We start from the raw sequence: 18408 nt of genomic DNA on the forward strand, positions 1-18408 counted from the left end.
GTGCTTTTAATGCAAAATATTATAGCTTTAAGTTACATTTAGTTTCAGCTCGTAGTCGGCAGCGAGGATAAAAAATTTGCTTTTAGTTATTAAGATACTTTAGAAAGTAAGCTACCAGATATAATTGGCGCCGTGAAACATTAAATTGTATTTGTGCCGTGTCAAATAAATTATAGATGAACAAAAAAAAACGAAAAAACCTTTGTCTTCCACTCCTATTGATGTGATCGGGTCCGATGCGAAAATGGTGCGAAGAGAAAACAAACTTCTCATACGTAAGTCGCTCACCATGGCACGGGACAATCAACACGGTCGTTCCATTTATGAGTGCATGCTCTGTTGCCACTGTAATGAGTACTTCTGGTCGCAAACAACGTATTTGAGTGTAATGAAGCGATAATCAGCAACACTGACATAAGGCTGTTTGTTGCATTACCTGTATTTGAAAGTGATCAATAACAATAACTTTTTTGCTACAATGATAACACTCTAATGTCTTCACCACGACCTTCTATTTTTTATGTTATTTCTCGGACAATGTCGAAACTGCTGAAATATACCCAAAAAGCGAAGAGCAAACAAACTGTAAATAAAGCGTTTCCAGTAAAATTCCGCAAACCCAGGGAACATCATCATTCTGTCTCAGTAAAACTCACGCACGTCTTATTAATAAGTTTATTTTCCATTCCATTTTTTTTTTGTTTGAACAAAACAGTTTCCTTTATTCACGGTTTAAATTTATATATTTCCTCTCCAATCGGCTTCACAATGTCTGACTGTGTCAATGCGTTTTTTGTTTATTAATTTACTTTAGTTATACAATTTTTAAACGTGTTTTACTCGCTTAGTTGTCATATTTTTGCATCTCTTTTGTATTTATAAAAAGAAACATAACTATTCACGACTCGTCTTATGTTACTACTAATCAATTTTATATTATTATCTTCACCCACTTAGGAGTCCACTTCCACTAACGAAGATTCATCTAGTACGTACGTTGGGGCATTTTTACTCTTTTGCTGTCCACAAGAAGTTAACTGAACCGTTTTTTTGTTTTTATTTTTATTTTTGCGGCATTTGAAAAGGAACTGAATATAATGTATAGACAATATATTGCACAAAAAAAACGTTTGTAACATATAGCCCTTTTGAATTATGATTTTCCACATTCTGTTAATTTTTCGTAAGTACTTTCAAGATTACGTTTTTTCCTTTCCGTTACAACGCCATCCGTTTTGCTATTAATTTATTTATTATCTGATCAAATCGGCTGCATTTCGTGCCCATCTTCAGCACGACTGTGATTGTGTAACTAGTTTTACGGTGTCCTTTTAATGGAACCGGTTCGCCCCCTTTTTATCGAAAATCCCAGCGTGCGGCTGAAATCTACCATAACTATAATACACCTGTTAAAACAAGATAATAGCTGGTTTCCTCTTTCCTAATAGATACCGCAAATAGCCTGTAGGTAAATCTGCTTTACGTCAACCTAACATCATGTGTGTTTAATTGCTATCTGCCCTTCACTAAGACTAAAGGTTGCATTTTATTCCTAGCAAGTTTATGGTTCCTCCAGAACCGTTACCTAAACTTGAAATCATTTACACCGCTTGTAAGTTTTGAGTAAACAATTTGAGCACGCAGTCGGGACATTAAACAACGGTATTCTTTGCTTCTAAACAGTATTGTTTGTTTGTGTTGTCTCCTGGTTACTTACGCTACTCTTTTGTGTTGTGTAAAAACATTTGTCTATGCTGATTTTTACCCTTCTATTCGAATGTTTTGCTTATTGTTTTGAAGCATAATTGATTATTTTCACTGCTCTTGTTATTTATGTTGTCCACTGCCGCTCCCGTAAGAGTGTCAGTATTCCAGTTCTGTTCTATCAAGGAGGTTGAAGCAATTGGAGAATACGCTCTAGAGTATGGTTAGTGTAAAAAGCTCAAATACATTTATGTTACATGCACATTTCAACAGTCCCATTCGCTTAATGCTTTTTTTATAGATATAAGTATTCTTAGGTTTCCATATGAGTACCTGTTGTAATTCATTCATTTTCGGATCAATTTGTAGTAAGGTGTGTGAAAGTGTGCAACAGTCATTGGTTTAAAGTATTTACAAAGTCACCTGAATCGGTCACCAGCGTTGCATTTGCAACAGTAATGCTACCGTCAGTGTTGCCAGGAAGCATCCCAGTGGACCAGTGGCTGGCAACCGTGCCCCGGCACCGGTAAGAGCTGAATTATCGGGATCACCGTTTGCTTTTCTTCGGTTGTTCGAACCGTCTAGGCCGAGCAAAGCGGGTGAAATGGTTGTCACCAGATCGCTAACGATAATCATCTGCTGTGCGCTTTTGGTGTAGATGTGCAGGATCGTTATTTCACACATCACTGTCAGGCTGGTCTGGAACGGGGGCATGCTTTGGTAAATGTCCTGCAGGACCTGACTGTGAGGAAACATCTCCAACGAGGAAAACGTCGGGGTGCCTTCGTACGAGCGGTACGTGATTCGTTGGTACGGCGAACGGTGGATCTGTGACAGAACATAAGGTAACAGAAGTTGGTTTACGATAGTACAAAGTTGCACGGATGATGTTACAATTAAGCACCTACCTTCTTAGCATTGATGTACCAGGTGATGTTGGCCGGTGGAAAGGAGGTTCCTACCGTGCAAACGGCCCGAAAGTTATCCAGCGTTGTGATGTGCGTTTTATCAAGCTGCATCTGCGGATCCTGCTTGGGCAGCTCAACAACCTGCATTCGAGCTTGTCGGATGTCGGTATGGAAGAGTGGTGCATCCTCGGATACCTCGCACTGAAACTGTCCGGTTAGGTCCCGTGTTACCCCACGGAGTGTTACCGAGGTTGCATCGGACTGGGAACCCTGCAAGAGAGGAAGATATGTTAGGCAGACCATTATTAGTTATCGTTATTGCTTTGTTGTTCAGCAATGGAAATTACTAAGAAGTTGCGAGGTCAAACTTCCGCGCACAATGAACCATTCACATTCAAGCACGGCATGATTGACGTCAAGAGTAGACACACAGAACAGATATGCAACTTCGAACAAAACTCTGCAGCAAATCAGTGCCCAAGCTTTCGCATTCATTTTTTGCTGTTCCATCCAACATTGATTTTACAGTGCATCGTTCAAACAGTTCGCTCCAATAGTTTGAACATGTACCAAAAACTATTTTTTTTTGCTTCAATGACCAGGCAAAAAGGTGATCTTGAATAGTTGAATCTATCAAAATCAAGTTAAGACAGGGTCGCATTCAAGAGATCCTTAAAGTGGAAATTCAGTAACAATTTACAATCAACGTCAATGAAACAAATTAAACTAAAAATCTTTCAACCATACAAACATTGTCTAACAAATTTTCTTGGATCGTACACCTCACGACTGCTATAACTATTTTAACCTGTTAGTTGAATATTTTCGTTGGACTTGGAAACCGAATTTCTCGATCAACGACAATATTTATTTCTCGTACCGTTTTTTATACCTTACATTGCTAGAAATGCATATCAGACGCGCTGTACAAGCACTGCTTACTTCATTAGGTACAATGTAAAAATTGATTGTCGTTAGTCAAGATATTCAGTTTTCAACTTGGGCAACAATGAAATTCATTAAAAATATATCTACATAAAAACCGTTGCACGTATGCGGGTGGTACTGTACGTTTATCATGAAAAGGCACCCTCGCTATAGCAGTACCGGGGAGAACAAAGGATTCTCTCGATGAAAAAGCGGCGAGAGCTCATACAGTCCTTTTGTTGAATGAATGGAATATAAGCGTAATGAAATTTCGAGTGTAAAATGCATGCTCTCCACCGCTAGATGTCGATACTTAAAATAAAGAGATTTTGCCTCGCTTTTGGTTCTTCAGTTGAACAGATGTGACAGTGAAGCAGAGAATTGTGATTCTTACTACACTAAATGAAGGCGCAGCTTTTTGTTTTTAAAGTGAAATAGTAGCCAAACTGAAAGAGTTAGATGCTTGTTGTCAAAGAACAACTTGAAGAGTAAACTTTAATGTTTAATTTGGTTAACAACGGAACTCATGTTTATCACACATTTCAGAGAGAAAATTGCAGTTTAGTTTTCAAAAAACATTTGATTTCATATTTGTTCCTTCCTAAGTGCTTCTAATTCTCTCTAACTCGATGTTTTTAAGACACTATTGATTACAAAATTTCCTCAGTTTTCTAAAGGAAGATTAACAGGATTAAGCTAGCTACAGTACCTCTTGTACTAGATCTCGTTAAAGGCAAACCGAAAATAGATAAAAAGAATAACTCTGCAGTAGTTAAGTTTTGGCCATATGCGAAGAAGAATTTTGACGTTGGACTAACGTCTATATCGAAGTTAGGCGCCTGAATTTGAAAATCTTGTAATTCAACCAGAAAAGAAGTGGTCAGGTTTTGATCGCTAATATATCAATCATTTCTTTTCAGAATATCGAGGTTTTGGTGTTACCATATCAGAAATTCTTTTACGGCTAAATTTATGTAACAAAAACAACCCATTGTTTGAGATACACTATTGAAAAATTGATAAATAACATAATTATACCGAGCAACTTCCCAAGCACAGCCGACACTAATGGATACAATCGATCTGATTTTGTAAACGATTTGCGAACGTAAGATATACGTAAGAACGAAACGATTATGGTGTTTTTGTTTTACTTCTCTTGCCATTCCCTATTCTTCTCAACTCCTCCCTCTTTCCAACTCACTGACGAAACCTTGATATAAAAGGTACCATTCGAAAATTTCACCCCATCATTTTCATTCCAAAACTGTGCCGGTACCATACGCACGCCATCGAATTGAATTTCTCATTCGTGCGTTGGCCGGCAAAGCGCGGTTCTTTCTGAAGCAGCAGAAAGGTGGTGATGACGAATATTGGTCACTTCTAGCGCATGCCATCGACTTGAATTTCTCATTTGTTTGTTGACCGGTTTGTTGGCGGTTCTTTTTCAAGCAGCAAAAAGCGGATGGTGGCAAATATTAGTCGCTTTTAAAAGCGCGCGCTATCGAATTAAATTTCTTATTCGTTCGTATGTATGGATTGCTATATCACGAGTGTGGGTAGCTATAGAGAATGTTTATCGAAGGTTTATTATTTATCTTTTATTCACTAACACTTTAATGAATGTATTAAAACGCCTAAAAGACACGGTTGAAAAATTCAACTTCACAGCAGCGAGGAAAAAATATAGACCGTTCCGATAATTATGAATACACTTACGATCAGTATGTCGAACAGTTGACATTTTTGCATGACACCGTATCGAAAAGTACTGTTGCCTCTCTTGCAGACTGCGACAGCATCGTTCAACTGTACGCTTCTCTATTTGAGAGAATCGTGTGAGCCGCTTAGATATCTCGACTGTCACATTGTGCGAATGACAATAATTAGCAATCATGCGACAGTTTAGTACAGTAATAAGATGGAAAATAAATAATTTCTATATGTGTACTACCGAAAAATATCTTCAATCGTGTACATCAGAAGATTTGAATGTTAACTTTTTTTTTTTTATTCGAAAATAGTTCGCTTCAGCGAGAGTCTCATCCAAATTTGGCATATTTAAGCAAAAGCAGGACAATAAAAGCATGAATCTTACAAGCTCAATTAACGTCCTCGGACCCAAATGAAAATCGATGCTAAGTAAATTAATTCCACTTCAATTCGTAATAAATGCAATAAATAGCACAGACAGCTACAGTCAATAACCCACGAGCCAGAGATTGTCTATACAATGACTACAATATAAAGAGAAGTGAGCGAGAGAATTGTTGTTCATATTGAATTCGTGACAAAAAGCAAGAGATAAAGCAGATCGTATGAAACTTCGGTTATGGCTACTGTCGCGTAGTGTTCCATTCCGCAGTGGTAATTACAAAAATCTTGCTACTGTCGTGTGAATACTGTAGCGTACTAGTACATTTCCCTACCCTGCTTACGATCAACCGTCATTTCAAATAACGTGCAGTATTCAACCAAACGTTGACTGCGTCCTGTTGTTTACATCCAAAAGAAACAGATGCTGTCATTTTTTCTAACATTTAGTGCGAAATTTTGAAAATGCGTGGCCTCTCTCCCGAGCAAAAAAAGCGAATTGTGCACAAATGGGGCACCGTGAGTGGTCTTTCTATAAGAAAATTAGCCAGAGAAGAAGGTATAAGCACAGATAAAAGATATCCAAGCTAGAACAAAAACTCCAGAAATCGTGTGTAAGATTTCAAATTCTTACTCGTTGGAATGCTAACGTCATCTTTCTGCAACTTGCGACTTGAACCACTTTAGTGATGGCAGCGCTGGATTATAGTCAAAGCTGCCAGACGTATGAAAGTTCTCACAAATAGTAGAGTCGCTGTTTTTGCAACGATACAACACTGTTTTTGTGAGGTTTGTGTATTTTTTTTCATAGCAACACTAAAACAAACAAATTTATCGCAAACATAAACTGGGATTGAACAAAATTGTCGATTATGTACAAATTACGACTGCTCAAAATTTCTACATTAAAAAACGGCAACGCTTCTTATTGCAATAATATCGATAAGAGCTGGAAAACTATCGATTTTATCGAATCATTGACCACTAAGTGTTCTTAGCGCCACCATGCTGCGTATTGCGACATGCTAAAAAACCGTTGCATCTTTTGACACATGAAGCAAAATTAGCTTGGATGTCTGTTATCTGTGGTATAAGTGTCGGAGCAGTTCAAACCGCATTGCGGAAGTATTGTGAAGAGTGCACATTTACTGATGCCCCAAGACGTGGTAGAAAACCCGGGCCTGTTGATCCCACAATAAACAGAAAGGTTAAGGAATACTACAAGCGGCATCCTTCAGTATCAGTACGAGATGTGGCGAGAAAGCTTGGAACCTCGGCGAGTAACGTTAAGCGTGCCAAGGGAAGAATGGGTCTGCAGACCCGTCGGAAACAGAAGTAGCCAAAACGAAATCCAAATAAGCTGAATCTGTGAAACCGAGAACTCGGAAGCTTTATGACAAACTTCTGACCAAAAAAATGGGGTGTGTTATCATGGATGACGAAACCTACATAAAACTGGACTATAAGACTCTTCCAGGACCGCAATTTTATACATCACCGTAGGGAAAGGATGTCCCTGGACCAGTGAAAGCCATTTACACCGGAAAAATTTGGCGAGAAGGTAATGGTTTGGCAGGCCATTTGTGAATGTGGGAAAATATCTCGTCCATTCATTACGAATGATATAATGATTGGTAAAATTTACGTGAAAGAGTGTTTGCAGAAAAGGTTGTTACCCATGGTTAGGCAGCATAACAATCCTCCAATCTTTTGGCCCGATCTTGCTTCCTGCCATTACTCTAAGGATGCACTAAGGTGGTATAAAACAAATAATGTCAAATGTGTCCCAAAGGAGATGAATCCTCCAAACTGCCCTGAAATTCGCCCTATTGAAACTTTTTGGGCTTTGACCAAGGCAAAGCTGAGGAAATATGTCAAACCAGCGGACAATGTTGAAAAATTTAAAAAAGATTGGCTTGAAGTGGTAAAAATGGTCGGAGAACACACTGTGCAAAAGCTTATGAGTAGTGTTAAAATAAAAGTAAGAGAACTCGCGTATCCTACGAATAATAATCCCAACTTGAATTGAAACTGGAAAGAAAACACTTATTATCTATATTTCAGAATAAAATGACCCGAAAAATCCTGTATTTTTTGTTTTATTCAAGAAAGAAGATGTATTTATAATTTTCGGAACAGTCTATATTACCGATGAATGATTGACACTTATTTGCTAGAAACTTCATTCAGATCAAATCAGGTTCTTTTAAGTACCATAAATAAAAACCTAAATTAATCCACCTAGCGGTCGGACTCAGCCTTTCACAACCAAACTGGGTTCTAAAATATTGATGTTGTAATTGAAGTATGAAATTTAAAATTTGACGTAATGTTAGTGCTTAAGAAATAGCGAAATAAAAGAAATGACTCTTAATTTCGAACAATTTAATCACGAGCGATAACAGGAACGTTCAAATAGTACGTTACCACATTTAAATCATGTTGAGGCCATATAGAGCAGAGCAATTCTCGCTGAAACTAGGCCACTAGGTGCACAAGGTCTTTCGAATTTGATATAAATGCACATAGTTATTAGAAATAGAGAAAAAATGATAATGCCATTTTTGTTTGATCGAATTTGTTGACCCCTTGGTCACCAAGGGGCGAAACAGTTTTCAGAAAAGTTGAAATTTTAGCAATTCTTGATGTATTATTCGAGCTATATCTCTAGAATTCGTAATGTAAAGTACTAGCACTTTTCTGTAAAGAAGAATGATAGGGCTTCCATTTGAAGAGATCAGAACTTAGGCCGCCATCTTGAATTTGGCCGCCATCTTGGATTATATCAGAAAAATGCAATTTCGACCGTGTTCGTAACTACCGATTTTCGATCTGAGACCAGAATTGGAAAGCTGAGAAAAAATGCTATAAGATGCAAGAAAAAAAATTGGTGAGCATCAGTGTTAACCCATCAATTGAAGCTATTTCCAAGTTAAGTTTCAAAATATTCATCGTGCATCGCGCGATCAACGTAGTAACCTGTCTACTGAGACCAAGAGGATGCACATGTTATGTCCATATATGTCCATATATCATAATCGATTGATGCTACAACTAGTACGCCACTACTGTTTTTTTTAAGTTAAGTGAGAATAATGAGCACAAAACTAGCATGTGTGATACTAACAATGCGATACATTCCTCTTTACAGAAAAGTGCTACTTGTAGTACTTTACATTACGAATTCTAGAGATATAGCTCAAATAATACATCAAGAATTGCTAAAATTACAACTTTTCTGAAAACTGTTTCGCCCCTTGGTGACCAAGGGGTCAACAAATTCGATCAAACAAAAATGGCATTATCATTTTTTCTCTATTTCTAATAACTATGTGCATTTATATCAAATTTGAAAGACCTTCAATAAAAAAAATCATTTCAAAGTGTGTATATTTTCGGAGAGACAAAAATACTAACTACAACTTTATGAAAGACGTCATACCGATCAAACAAACCGTTTTGGCCCTGAAAATATTTGTAATCATCAATACCTTCCCATAATAGCATTTTTCGAGCTTCTGGGCCAAAACTGGGATATTTTTTGTTGAACTGCTCAGTATTGAAAAACCTATCGCATTGTTAGTATCACATGTGCATCCACTTGGTCTCAGTAGACAAGTTACTACGTTGATCGCGCGATGCACGATGAATATTTTGAAACTCAACTTGGAAAATAGCTTCAATTGATGGGTTAACACTGATGCTCACCAATTTTTTTTCTTGCATCTTATAGCATTTTTTCTCAGCTTTCCAATGCTGGTCTCAGATCGAAAATCGGTAGTTGCGAACATGGTCAAAATTGCATTTTTCTGATATAATCCAAGATGGCGGCCAAATTCGAGATGGCGGCCTAATTTCTGATTACTTCAAATGAAAGCCCTATCATTCCTCTTTACAGAAAAGTGCTACTTGTAGTACTTTACATTACGAATTCTAGAGATATAGCTCAAATAATACATCAAGAATTGCTAAAATTTCAACTTTTCTGAAAACTGTTTCGCCCCTTGGTGACCAAGGGGTCAACAAATTCGATCAAACAAAAATGGCATTATCATTTTTTCTCTATTTCTAATAACTATGTGCATTTATATCAAATTTGAAAGACCTTGTGCACCTAGTGGCCTAGTTTGCAGAATTGCTCAGGTATAGATTTAAAAAGTCTTTGAATTTATTTTCGTTCCAAAACTTTTGACCCACCCATCAAATTGTTATGAAGTTTGTTATTTTTAAGTTTGAGAGATGAATCGTTCGTATGACACTAGTTATGTTCAAATGAGTCGTGTAATCTTTGTGATAATAGACTTTCGTTGTTTTAACAATTTAATTCATAACGGTTGCTTAAGTTCGATTATAATCAAATGAAAAAGGAAGGTACAAGGCAGCCAAACTTTGAAACCACGTGTTCAATCATAAATCATCAGTTAACCCTTAACTAGCCCGTTCATCTGATATCAATATTGTTCAAATCGGTTGTGTAGTTTCCAAGATAATAAAGTTTCGTGATTTTCACATTTCGATACATTACAGACGAAGTTACAGTCCGATTACAGCAAAATTCAATAGGGTGTTATGAGGCAGCTAGACCTTTCATTTGACACCAATTCTGTGGAAATCGGTGAGTGAGTGAGTTTATGTTGTCTTCGGAATATGTTTCTTTTCATAGCTGGAATTCACATTTTTGAACATAACAGGCAAAGTAATAATCCGTTTGCAAAAATAATCAACAGGGTCTTGTGAGGTATCAAGACCTTTCATATGACACTGATTTTATGAAAATCAGCTCAGCCATCTCTGTGGAACATGAGTGAGATCAAATAGTCTCAAGAACACGTTTCTTTTCATAACTTTTGAACCACATGTCCAATCTTTATGAAATTTTTCGTTCTTTGTTTTGTTTTTGTTTCTCGCACCCACAGAAAAAAAAATAAACTAGTTTCTATCGTGAAAAATAACAAAACATTTAGTTATGCTCAAAATTAGAATTCAAGAAGTTAATATATTCTCCTATCACTTGCTTAACAACTACACAAAAAGCGTTTGATTAAGTTCTTGCTTTTTTAAGTTATTGAAATAAACGTAATCTCTTAACCTTCATTGCATCCTAAAAAATACTTACGTTGTTTACCCTGGTGTGTGGTTTTCCACACATACAACATTTTAATTTGTTTTGGACAAGAAACAACTTAATTTTGCCCCAAACTTATTTTTTTCATTTAGTGCATACATACTTGAAGCTTTAGGTACCAAATAATCCTGTTTCGAAAATCGAATGAGGTATATATGTGTGCGGAAGTATGTGTATGTGTGTATATTTTCATTCTCACGACCATTATATCTCGATTTTCTCAGCATCGGCTGAACCGATTCGATTGTTCTTAGTCGCGTTTGAAAGAGCTAAAAGTCTAGTTATTTGACAAAAAATATCGTTTTGATCCGACGGTTCATTCAGAAATGACGTAACGAAATGTGGTCAGCTTATATAGGAACTTATAAACTAACCGATTTTTTCTTTTTGCGATTTGACTGATTTGAGTCCTTTTGGTGCTAGATGCTTTTGTTCGGATTTGAGGGTAGATTTATATTTAAAAATATACTTAAAATTAAATGATAATTTCCAAAGGTACGTTGAAAAATAAAAACAAAACAAAACTTGTGGAAACGCCTAGTACATTGCAGTAGTTTGGAGGTAACCAATTGAATGATATTATGCGTAGTGTACAAAAACAATCTTGAAAAATACATTTGGATTATCTCAGCAATGGATGTATTGATTTGATTTCCTTGGCTGCAATTGGAAGTGCTTGAAGGCCATTAGGTCATCATCAGACATTTGTTTGATCCGATGGTTCATGCAAAAGTTACAAAACAAAACGTGTTTACATGATATGAGACCAATTAAACATGCTATGATAGCAATTGAACAACAAAAAATCCTAACATCGGTTTGACCAAATGAAGCAATTTGGTGCTAGGAATGTTCGTAAGAATATTCTGAAATCTATGCTAAGCAAAGTAAGCAAAGCCTTGGTGCTACATTCCGATTCGTTCATTATACACAGACTTCGCAGTCAAATGTTTAGTGTAAAGGACAATAGACCTTTTTACGTACGAATGTATTAGTGCACCTAGTTGAGGAAAGTATTTACAAATCGCCTTTTTGTTTGCTATGCTATGTTTTTGGCAGCTGGACGAATATTCATTTGAATACTTATTATAAGTTCTAAACTCGTTTCTGAATGAATTTTTCATTCGTGATCATGAATCGGGGGAAGCTGCCTAACATTATCGACCAAAAATGGTAAAAAGTGATAAAAAGTCGGAGCAACGAGATGCGATGCTTTACATTTTGGAGGAAACAAAAGCAACTTTACATGAGTTTACACGTTCATTAGTATGCGTAGGTGAAAAGTCACTTATCTCAATTGCGGGGCTAGCGCTACGATCCTACTAACACTAACAGTTTCTCCCGAGCCGAGACTCGAACCCACGGCGACTGGCTTGTTAGACCATCTCGGGAGATCCATTCTAAATGTATTTCAATATACCTAAAAGTGCGAGTATACTTGTCTTGTAGTAGACATAAAACTGTGTAAATGTTGAACACTGCTCAACCAGGCTGTGCAAACACTAAATAGGTATATTTAGCATTAGCGTATTCGTAACCCATATGTGTGAAAATTCTCACACTGGGATGAAACAAATAAACACATACTTTTACACATGTCCCACGTAGCCTTTTGATTGATTTGATTTTGATGCGAGTTACAAGAATGCACCTTTATACATTTCTAAAATCAGTCAAACCGTTGAAAAAAAATCAATTAGTTTATCAGTTCCCATGTAAATTGATCACCTTTTGTTACGTCATTTTTGAATGAACCTTCGGATCAAAACGACATTTTCCATCAACTAACTAGACTTTAAGCTCTTTCAAACGCGACTAAGAACAATCGAATCGGTTCAGCCGTTGCTGAGAAAATGGAGATATATTGGTCGTAAGAATGAAAATAAACACACATACACATACTTCCGCACACATACACACCTTATTCGATTTTTGAAACAGGATTAATTGGTACCTATAGCTTCAGGTATGAAAGCACTCAATGAAAAAAATATGTTTGGGGCAAAATTGAGTTGTTTCTTGTCCAAAATAAATTCGATGTTGTATGTGTGGACAACGTAAGTTTTTAAATATCTCATCAACCAAAAATATTTTTCCATTGGAGAAAATGTATTTTGTGTAAGATTGATGGTTTAGGAATTGTCAAGAAGTTTCGTCAAAATCGATCGAGAAGTTTTCGAAAAAAAATCAAAACAAAATTCATTTGTGTGGTTTTCCACACAAGGGTTCAATGAAGGTTAAAATACATGAAAATAGCCGCTATATGGCACTGATGTGTAAAAAGTTTTAAGTATTTTGAACGGAATTTATCTCGTGAATCAACCACTTAGGAAATTGCGGTCTTCAGGTTTTTCAGGTTCAGGTTACGGACAATTTGGTTGCAATTTCAATTGACACCACTTTTTAATTCCATCACTTTCACTTATCGCTTTTCACTGTATGTAAATATGTATTTCGGCACCAACATGGAACCTTCATCAGTGCTTTGGTGAAGTCCACCTAAGCATATTCAGCCCCATTCCGAAGTACTTGACCTTCTGAAATCTGAAAAAGTTTGCCGAAGACCGCAACTTTTTAGGTCGTCGTAAATGTACGATATCGACTTATTTTAGGTGATGCTTCACTTTATCGGGGATCTGCAATATTCGACGGGGTATTGCAATATTAAATGAAACGATTTGAAGCTTACAGCGGGTAGTGTATATATACTAGAAAAAACTGCACCAGACGGTTGAAAAAAATAATAGCTTTAAAACATATTATTCGCTACGTTGACTCTAACATAGCACACGAACTTTTAATTGGCTTGCGCAACTGTGCACCACTAACTAACTCGAAATTATCGGTCACCCACTCGCGTCGTATGTCACATCGGCAGAGCGGAAGTTAATTAAAAAAACACTTTCTAATATTTTAGCACTAAAATATGCCGTAACCGTTTCCCAGCATTGTTGATCTCCCTTCTGCATGGGATTGCGCTGGGTGCTTACCCACATCGCTGGTGCCCGTTCCTTTCCACGATCCGAGGCTACGGGGAGCCAGGAACAAAAGAACATCCTTTTCTAGATTTGTAGCGAGTAGCGTTATGAGGTCATGTCGGCTTCTGGCCGGGTAGTATTTTGTGGGTCGAACGCAGTACTGTCTTATACGGTATAGTCTTCCAGAGCTGCAGTACCCCACTGCTGAGGCACAAACGGTAACTAACAGTACTGCACAAGCAATAAATTTGCATCGTATGTGGAAAAGGCATTTCACCATACCTGTTACAAGCCCGGGGAAGTTCACTGATAGGTACCGCTGGTGCCTTGCTGAGTGAGAGGATGTAAGAGATTTTTTGTTTTTCTCCTTTTTTGTACCTCTCTGAAAGCGGCATTCCTAGCGCTAGAGCCTATACGGAATGCCTTTTTTCCACAGCAGCACATTGTGATTTCGAATGGGTATGGTCCCTGTAAACGCACAATGACGCTTCACCGGCTCAACATTGGACAAAACTTGCAGCACTTGCAGCGACTAATTCTTCCCATTGTTCGCCGACGTGTTAAAATATTGACCTCACTATAATCGGCCCTAGGCAGCAGCTGAATATTGTGACTCGCTCAACTGTACAATAACAAGTTACATCACAGTCATCTCACGGTGATCAAAGCCGAAACCAGCATTAGGATCATTTACCAATACGGAGAAATTCGTTCGAAGCAATGCTGCATTTAGATACTTCAAAACTTTGTACATTTTATTCGAAATGTAAAATTCTCAGAAAAACTTTACTGAAGAAAATCCTTCAAAGTATGATTAGTAGTTGACTAGTGGTAATCTCCATTCAGTCGGTAATTTTCGACTTTGCCAACAATTGTGGAAATCTTGCAAAGGAGAATACAACGCAAACATGAACAAAGACTGTACAGCACACACAGCATCAGCAGTGGAGCTGTATTTTCTTTGTTGCCTTGGGGGTAAACTTTGCTCTTTGAGACGAAAATTTCCGTGCAATATGGCCCTCAAACGTATATGAGATCTTCGCAGTTCACCAGCCACTACTGTGCTCTAAGATTATGTGGATGGTTCGCCCGGGTGTTGCCGGGCGGAATTTCGTTTACAGTTCGGTGTTTATGTTTTCGGTTTAGTTAGTAACCTCGGGGGGAAATGTTGAACATGTTTAAGCTGAGCATGAACTGCACAGAACGTAGAGAGTCTCACGGCAGCAGGAACTATCGATTTGCACTTTTGTTGGATTACAGTCAAGCTCGATTTTGATATTCTGTGGCATCAAACCACAATCGTCTTTACGGTGCAGAAACGATCGTTTTGATTTCATACTGCACACCTTGGTCCCTACACATTTAATAATGTGGAACTATATTGCACTTGAGCAGGTGTTGAATCTACAGCACGATTGGTTCTGCTTGCATCTCAGAAGATGAATAAACAGGTTCACCTAATCGTTGATGAACTTTTTCACACGTGGCCAACCAAATTACGCCTGCTAAAAATCACAGGAGGGTTGTGTGCAAAGCCACGACCGCAAGATGAAGTAGAATACTTTTACAAGAGAGATAACCCGGCTGCTTGCGTGTCAGTCATTTTTCCTAGTAAATAAATGTTGACCGCTCATTGGCAGTATTCTGTGCAAATGAAGTTGAAGTACTACTCAATTTCAGTTTGCACATATAAATACGACCTCACTGAACAGGAAAAGTACAAACTCTTTGCGGCGCAAACAAGTTTCAACAGTCAGAGTATATCGTCAGTTGAATTCAATACTGGCACAACTCAAAATTCAGAGTTTCGAAAAAAACGCATTTGAAAATTTGCGTCAAAAATTTCTTTTTTCATTTTCGTGAAAAATCCCACTATAAAACTTCCCATTTTTATTGAACTTGTTTGGGTATATCATGTGCATGTAATGAGCAAGTTATAAGAACTGTAACCTCATTTTTCGGTCTTTTTAGGGGTATTTTAGATTTGTGCAATAAAGGCACATCTACTTATATATCTGGAAATATTGTGAATTTTGAAACAAGTCTTTGTGAGATGAAACTTTATAGTACCGTCATCCGGGGTGAGATTGTGCCAAAAAATGATGCTTTTTTGATCTTAAGCTTCTAACGCACACATTTAAACAAAGAATTCGATCCAAAATACACCAATGCATCCTAGAATGTTTTGTTATCAACTACAACAAATATGGTTGAGTTACAATAAACTATAATTTTGCTAAAAATACATGAACTTCGCTCAATCTCACCCCTTCTATGGGTTGAGATTGTGCCAAAAACAAAAAGTTGAATTTAATACCTGTTAAATGAACAGTAGTGTGTTTACGAATAATCCACATGACTAACATGATAAAACAGTAAGTATAGGGACGACCATAAACAACGTGGACTATTAAGGGGCTTTAGGGGGTTGATCAGAAACTATGCACCATATGAATTATATAAAAATGTATGGCTAGATCAAATTGATGCATAGAGTAATTAGTTATGAGAACGTGGCTTATAGACAGTCTCTATACACATAGTGGCGTCTCCAGGTAGCCTAAAAAGGGGAAACGTTAGGACATGAAGTTTGAGAAGACTTTTCGTTTTAATTATTATGTGTCATTGACAACTGTATATTCCATTGGAGATCTTAATACCTCTGGAAACGTACCCACAACCCTCCTTCTTTTCTTAAAAGTCATCTGTTTATATAGAATTGGTGTACAAAATTTTGCTACATTCCATAAGTAATATCAATAATTGAAAATTTCTATATAACAATTGAGAACAGTAAGCTTTTCAAGCTTTTAGTCATTATTTCAAAGAATACCATAGCTAGACAACATACCTTATGCTGTGTTGACAAAAAACATACCCTATGTAAACAATGCAAGTGTTTTGATGTATACTGATATAATTTTGTCGTGAATGTGAATTCCACACACTGTGCCGTTCAATATAGCTTGGCACAATCTCACCCCAAAAGGGCTCGAAGAGTGTACAGTTTGGAAAACATTATTTTCTGAGCCGGCACAGGTTCAATGCATAATATTTCCTCAACACATTGGAGACGACATCCTAACGTACCAACTGAGCAGTAAGTTCTTGTGATTTTTTGATCGGGTTGGTTTTCCTGGGACATTTTTGGATAACGTTATTTGCGCATGTTTTTCACCCTGTACTTTGAAACATTCTTTAAGCGAAACAGTTCACTGATATTATCTATATTCCATTTTAAGTTGTGAATAAATATGTCCTGTTTCATAAAGTATTGAATTTAAGGTATTAGGTTTTGTAAATCTCAAGTAATTTAACATACAAACATTTCCCGTTTTGGCTCAATCTCACCCCCGTGGCTTAATCTCACCCCGGCAGACGGTATTTGGCATCGTTTGCCATCAATAACTCAAAACTGCAAAATTTTGAGTTGTGCCAGTATTGAATTCAACTGGCGATATGTACATGTGATTTCAAATTAAGATAGTTAACTTTTGGTTAAAGCTCAGAGCAAGAAAATATTAAATCTTCAATTCATTTGTTTCGTTGTCCTAAAAAGGACAGTTAGTTGTTTAATTTAAAATCAGATATGACGCTGATTGCATCTCTGTCTTACGCCGATAGCCGATTAACCTACGGCCGGGCGAATCGGTTCGCGCCGCTTTTCGCGTTTAGCCTGGCAGAGGCTCAATGCGCACGGCCAACACAATAGAAAGGTGTTTTCACATTGTCTACGCTGCTATTGTCTGTTATTGCTGAGTGCTGATATCTGCTGTTACTGCTGTCAACGTTGTGGACGGTCCATCCAGCTCACCTTCCGACTAATGAATGTAGCTAGTTTTCTCAGAAACACTCTTTTATAGCCGAAGGGCGCTACGAAATAGGCCACGCCTTTCTGTTCAGTTTTACCATTTCCTAATGTTCTTTAAAGGAATTATTCCACAATTCGCATTTGATTTCAGTATCCAGCGAATAAACACCGACAGTGCTCTCACACACGCAACGGTTTTAACCCGTATCTTATTGCGGTTTGTAACATCAAGCGATTTCGTTTGCTCGCTGTTGCGTGTTGCATCATGTTGCAACTTGGCAGCTGGGAGACGACGAAATTCTGTTAATGCTGATTGATTGCATCGACTTCATATTAGCTCTGCATAGTCGAACTAACTGCTTTTGTGAATCCGGTCTAACAGGGCAGTTTGCTATTCAAAGTCGGTTATGCTGATCGCAGCCTTTGCGCTGCCCCTACAGTGGGGGGTTTACTAAATAAAGTAAAAATTAGACAACTACAACAGAATTTGATTGCATCCCGCACAGAATGCCTGCTTGTGTTGACGCCAGAAAATTATTAACCTTCAATTATTTGTTTATTTGCCTTGAAAAAGGCATTTTGCGGTTCAAAATGGGTTGCTGATCACAACCTTTGAGCTGCCCTAACAGTGGAGGAATTAAGATACACGGACAACATGCACTGTGGAAGCTATTTCACATTCAGTAAATTAGACGGGTGCGACAAATTTAAATTGCTAGGATCCAACACAAAATCTTGCTTGCGTTGTCAAAAATTATTAACTTTCAATGACCTTGTTTATTTGCCTTGAAAAAGGCATTTTGATTTCCAAAATTGGATTTCCTGATGGCAATCTTCATGCTGCCCCAACACGGGGGGAAT

General features: G+C 37.5%; 1 protein-coding gene across 4 annotated transcripts in view; it reads right to left on the reverse strand.

Moving 5' to 3' along the window:
- Positions 1–661: 661 nt before the first annotated feature.
- LOC129718471 (uncharacterized) overlaps positions 662–18408 on the reverse strand; it is a 391795-nt gene continuing 374048 nt past the window's right edge. For all 4 annotated transcript variants that reach the window (XM_055669261.1, XM_055669258.1, XM_055669259.1 and 1 more), the window contains 2 exons: positions 2613–2882; positions 662–2532 (listed from right to left, as the gene is read on the reverse strand). In XM_055669261.1, coding sequence (XP_055525236.1) covers positions 2137–2532; positions 2613–2882 — 666 coding nt within the window. In that variant the 3' untranslated portion in view covers positions 662–2136. The remainder of the gene's footprint in view (positions 2533–2612; positions 2883–18408) is intronic.

This window comes from Wyeomyia smithii, chromosome 1 (genome assembly GCF_029784165.1).
Source record: "Wyeomyia smithii strain HCP4-BCI-WySm-NY-G18 chromosome 1, ASM2978416v1, whole genome shotgun sequence".
Classification (NCBI taxonomy): domain Eukaryota; kingdom Metazoa; phylum Arthropoda; class Insecta; order Diptera; family Culicidae; genus Wyeomyia; species Wyeomyia smithii.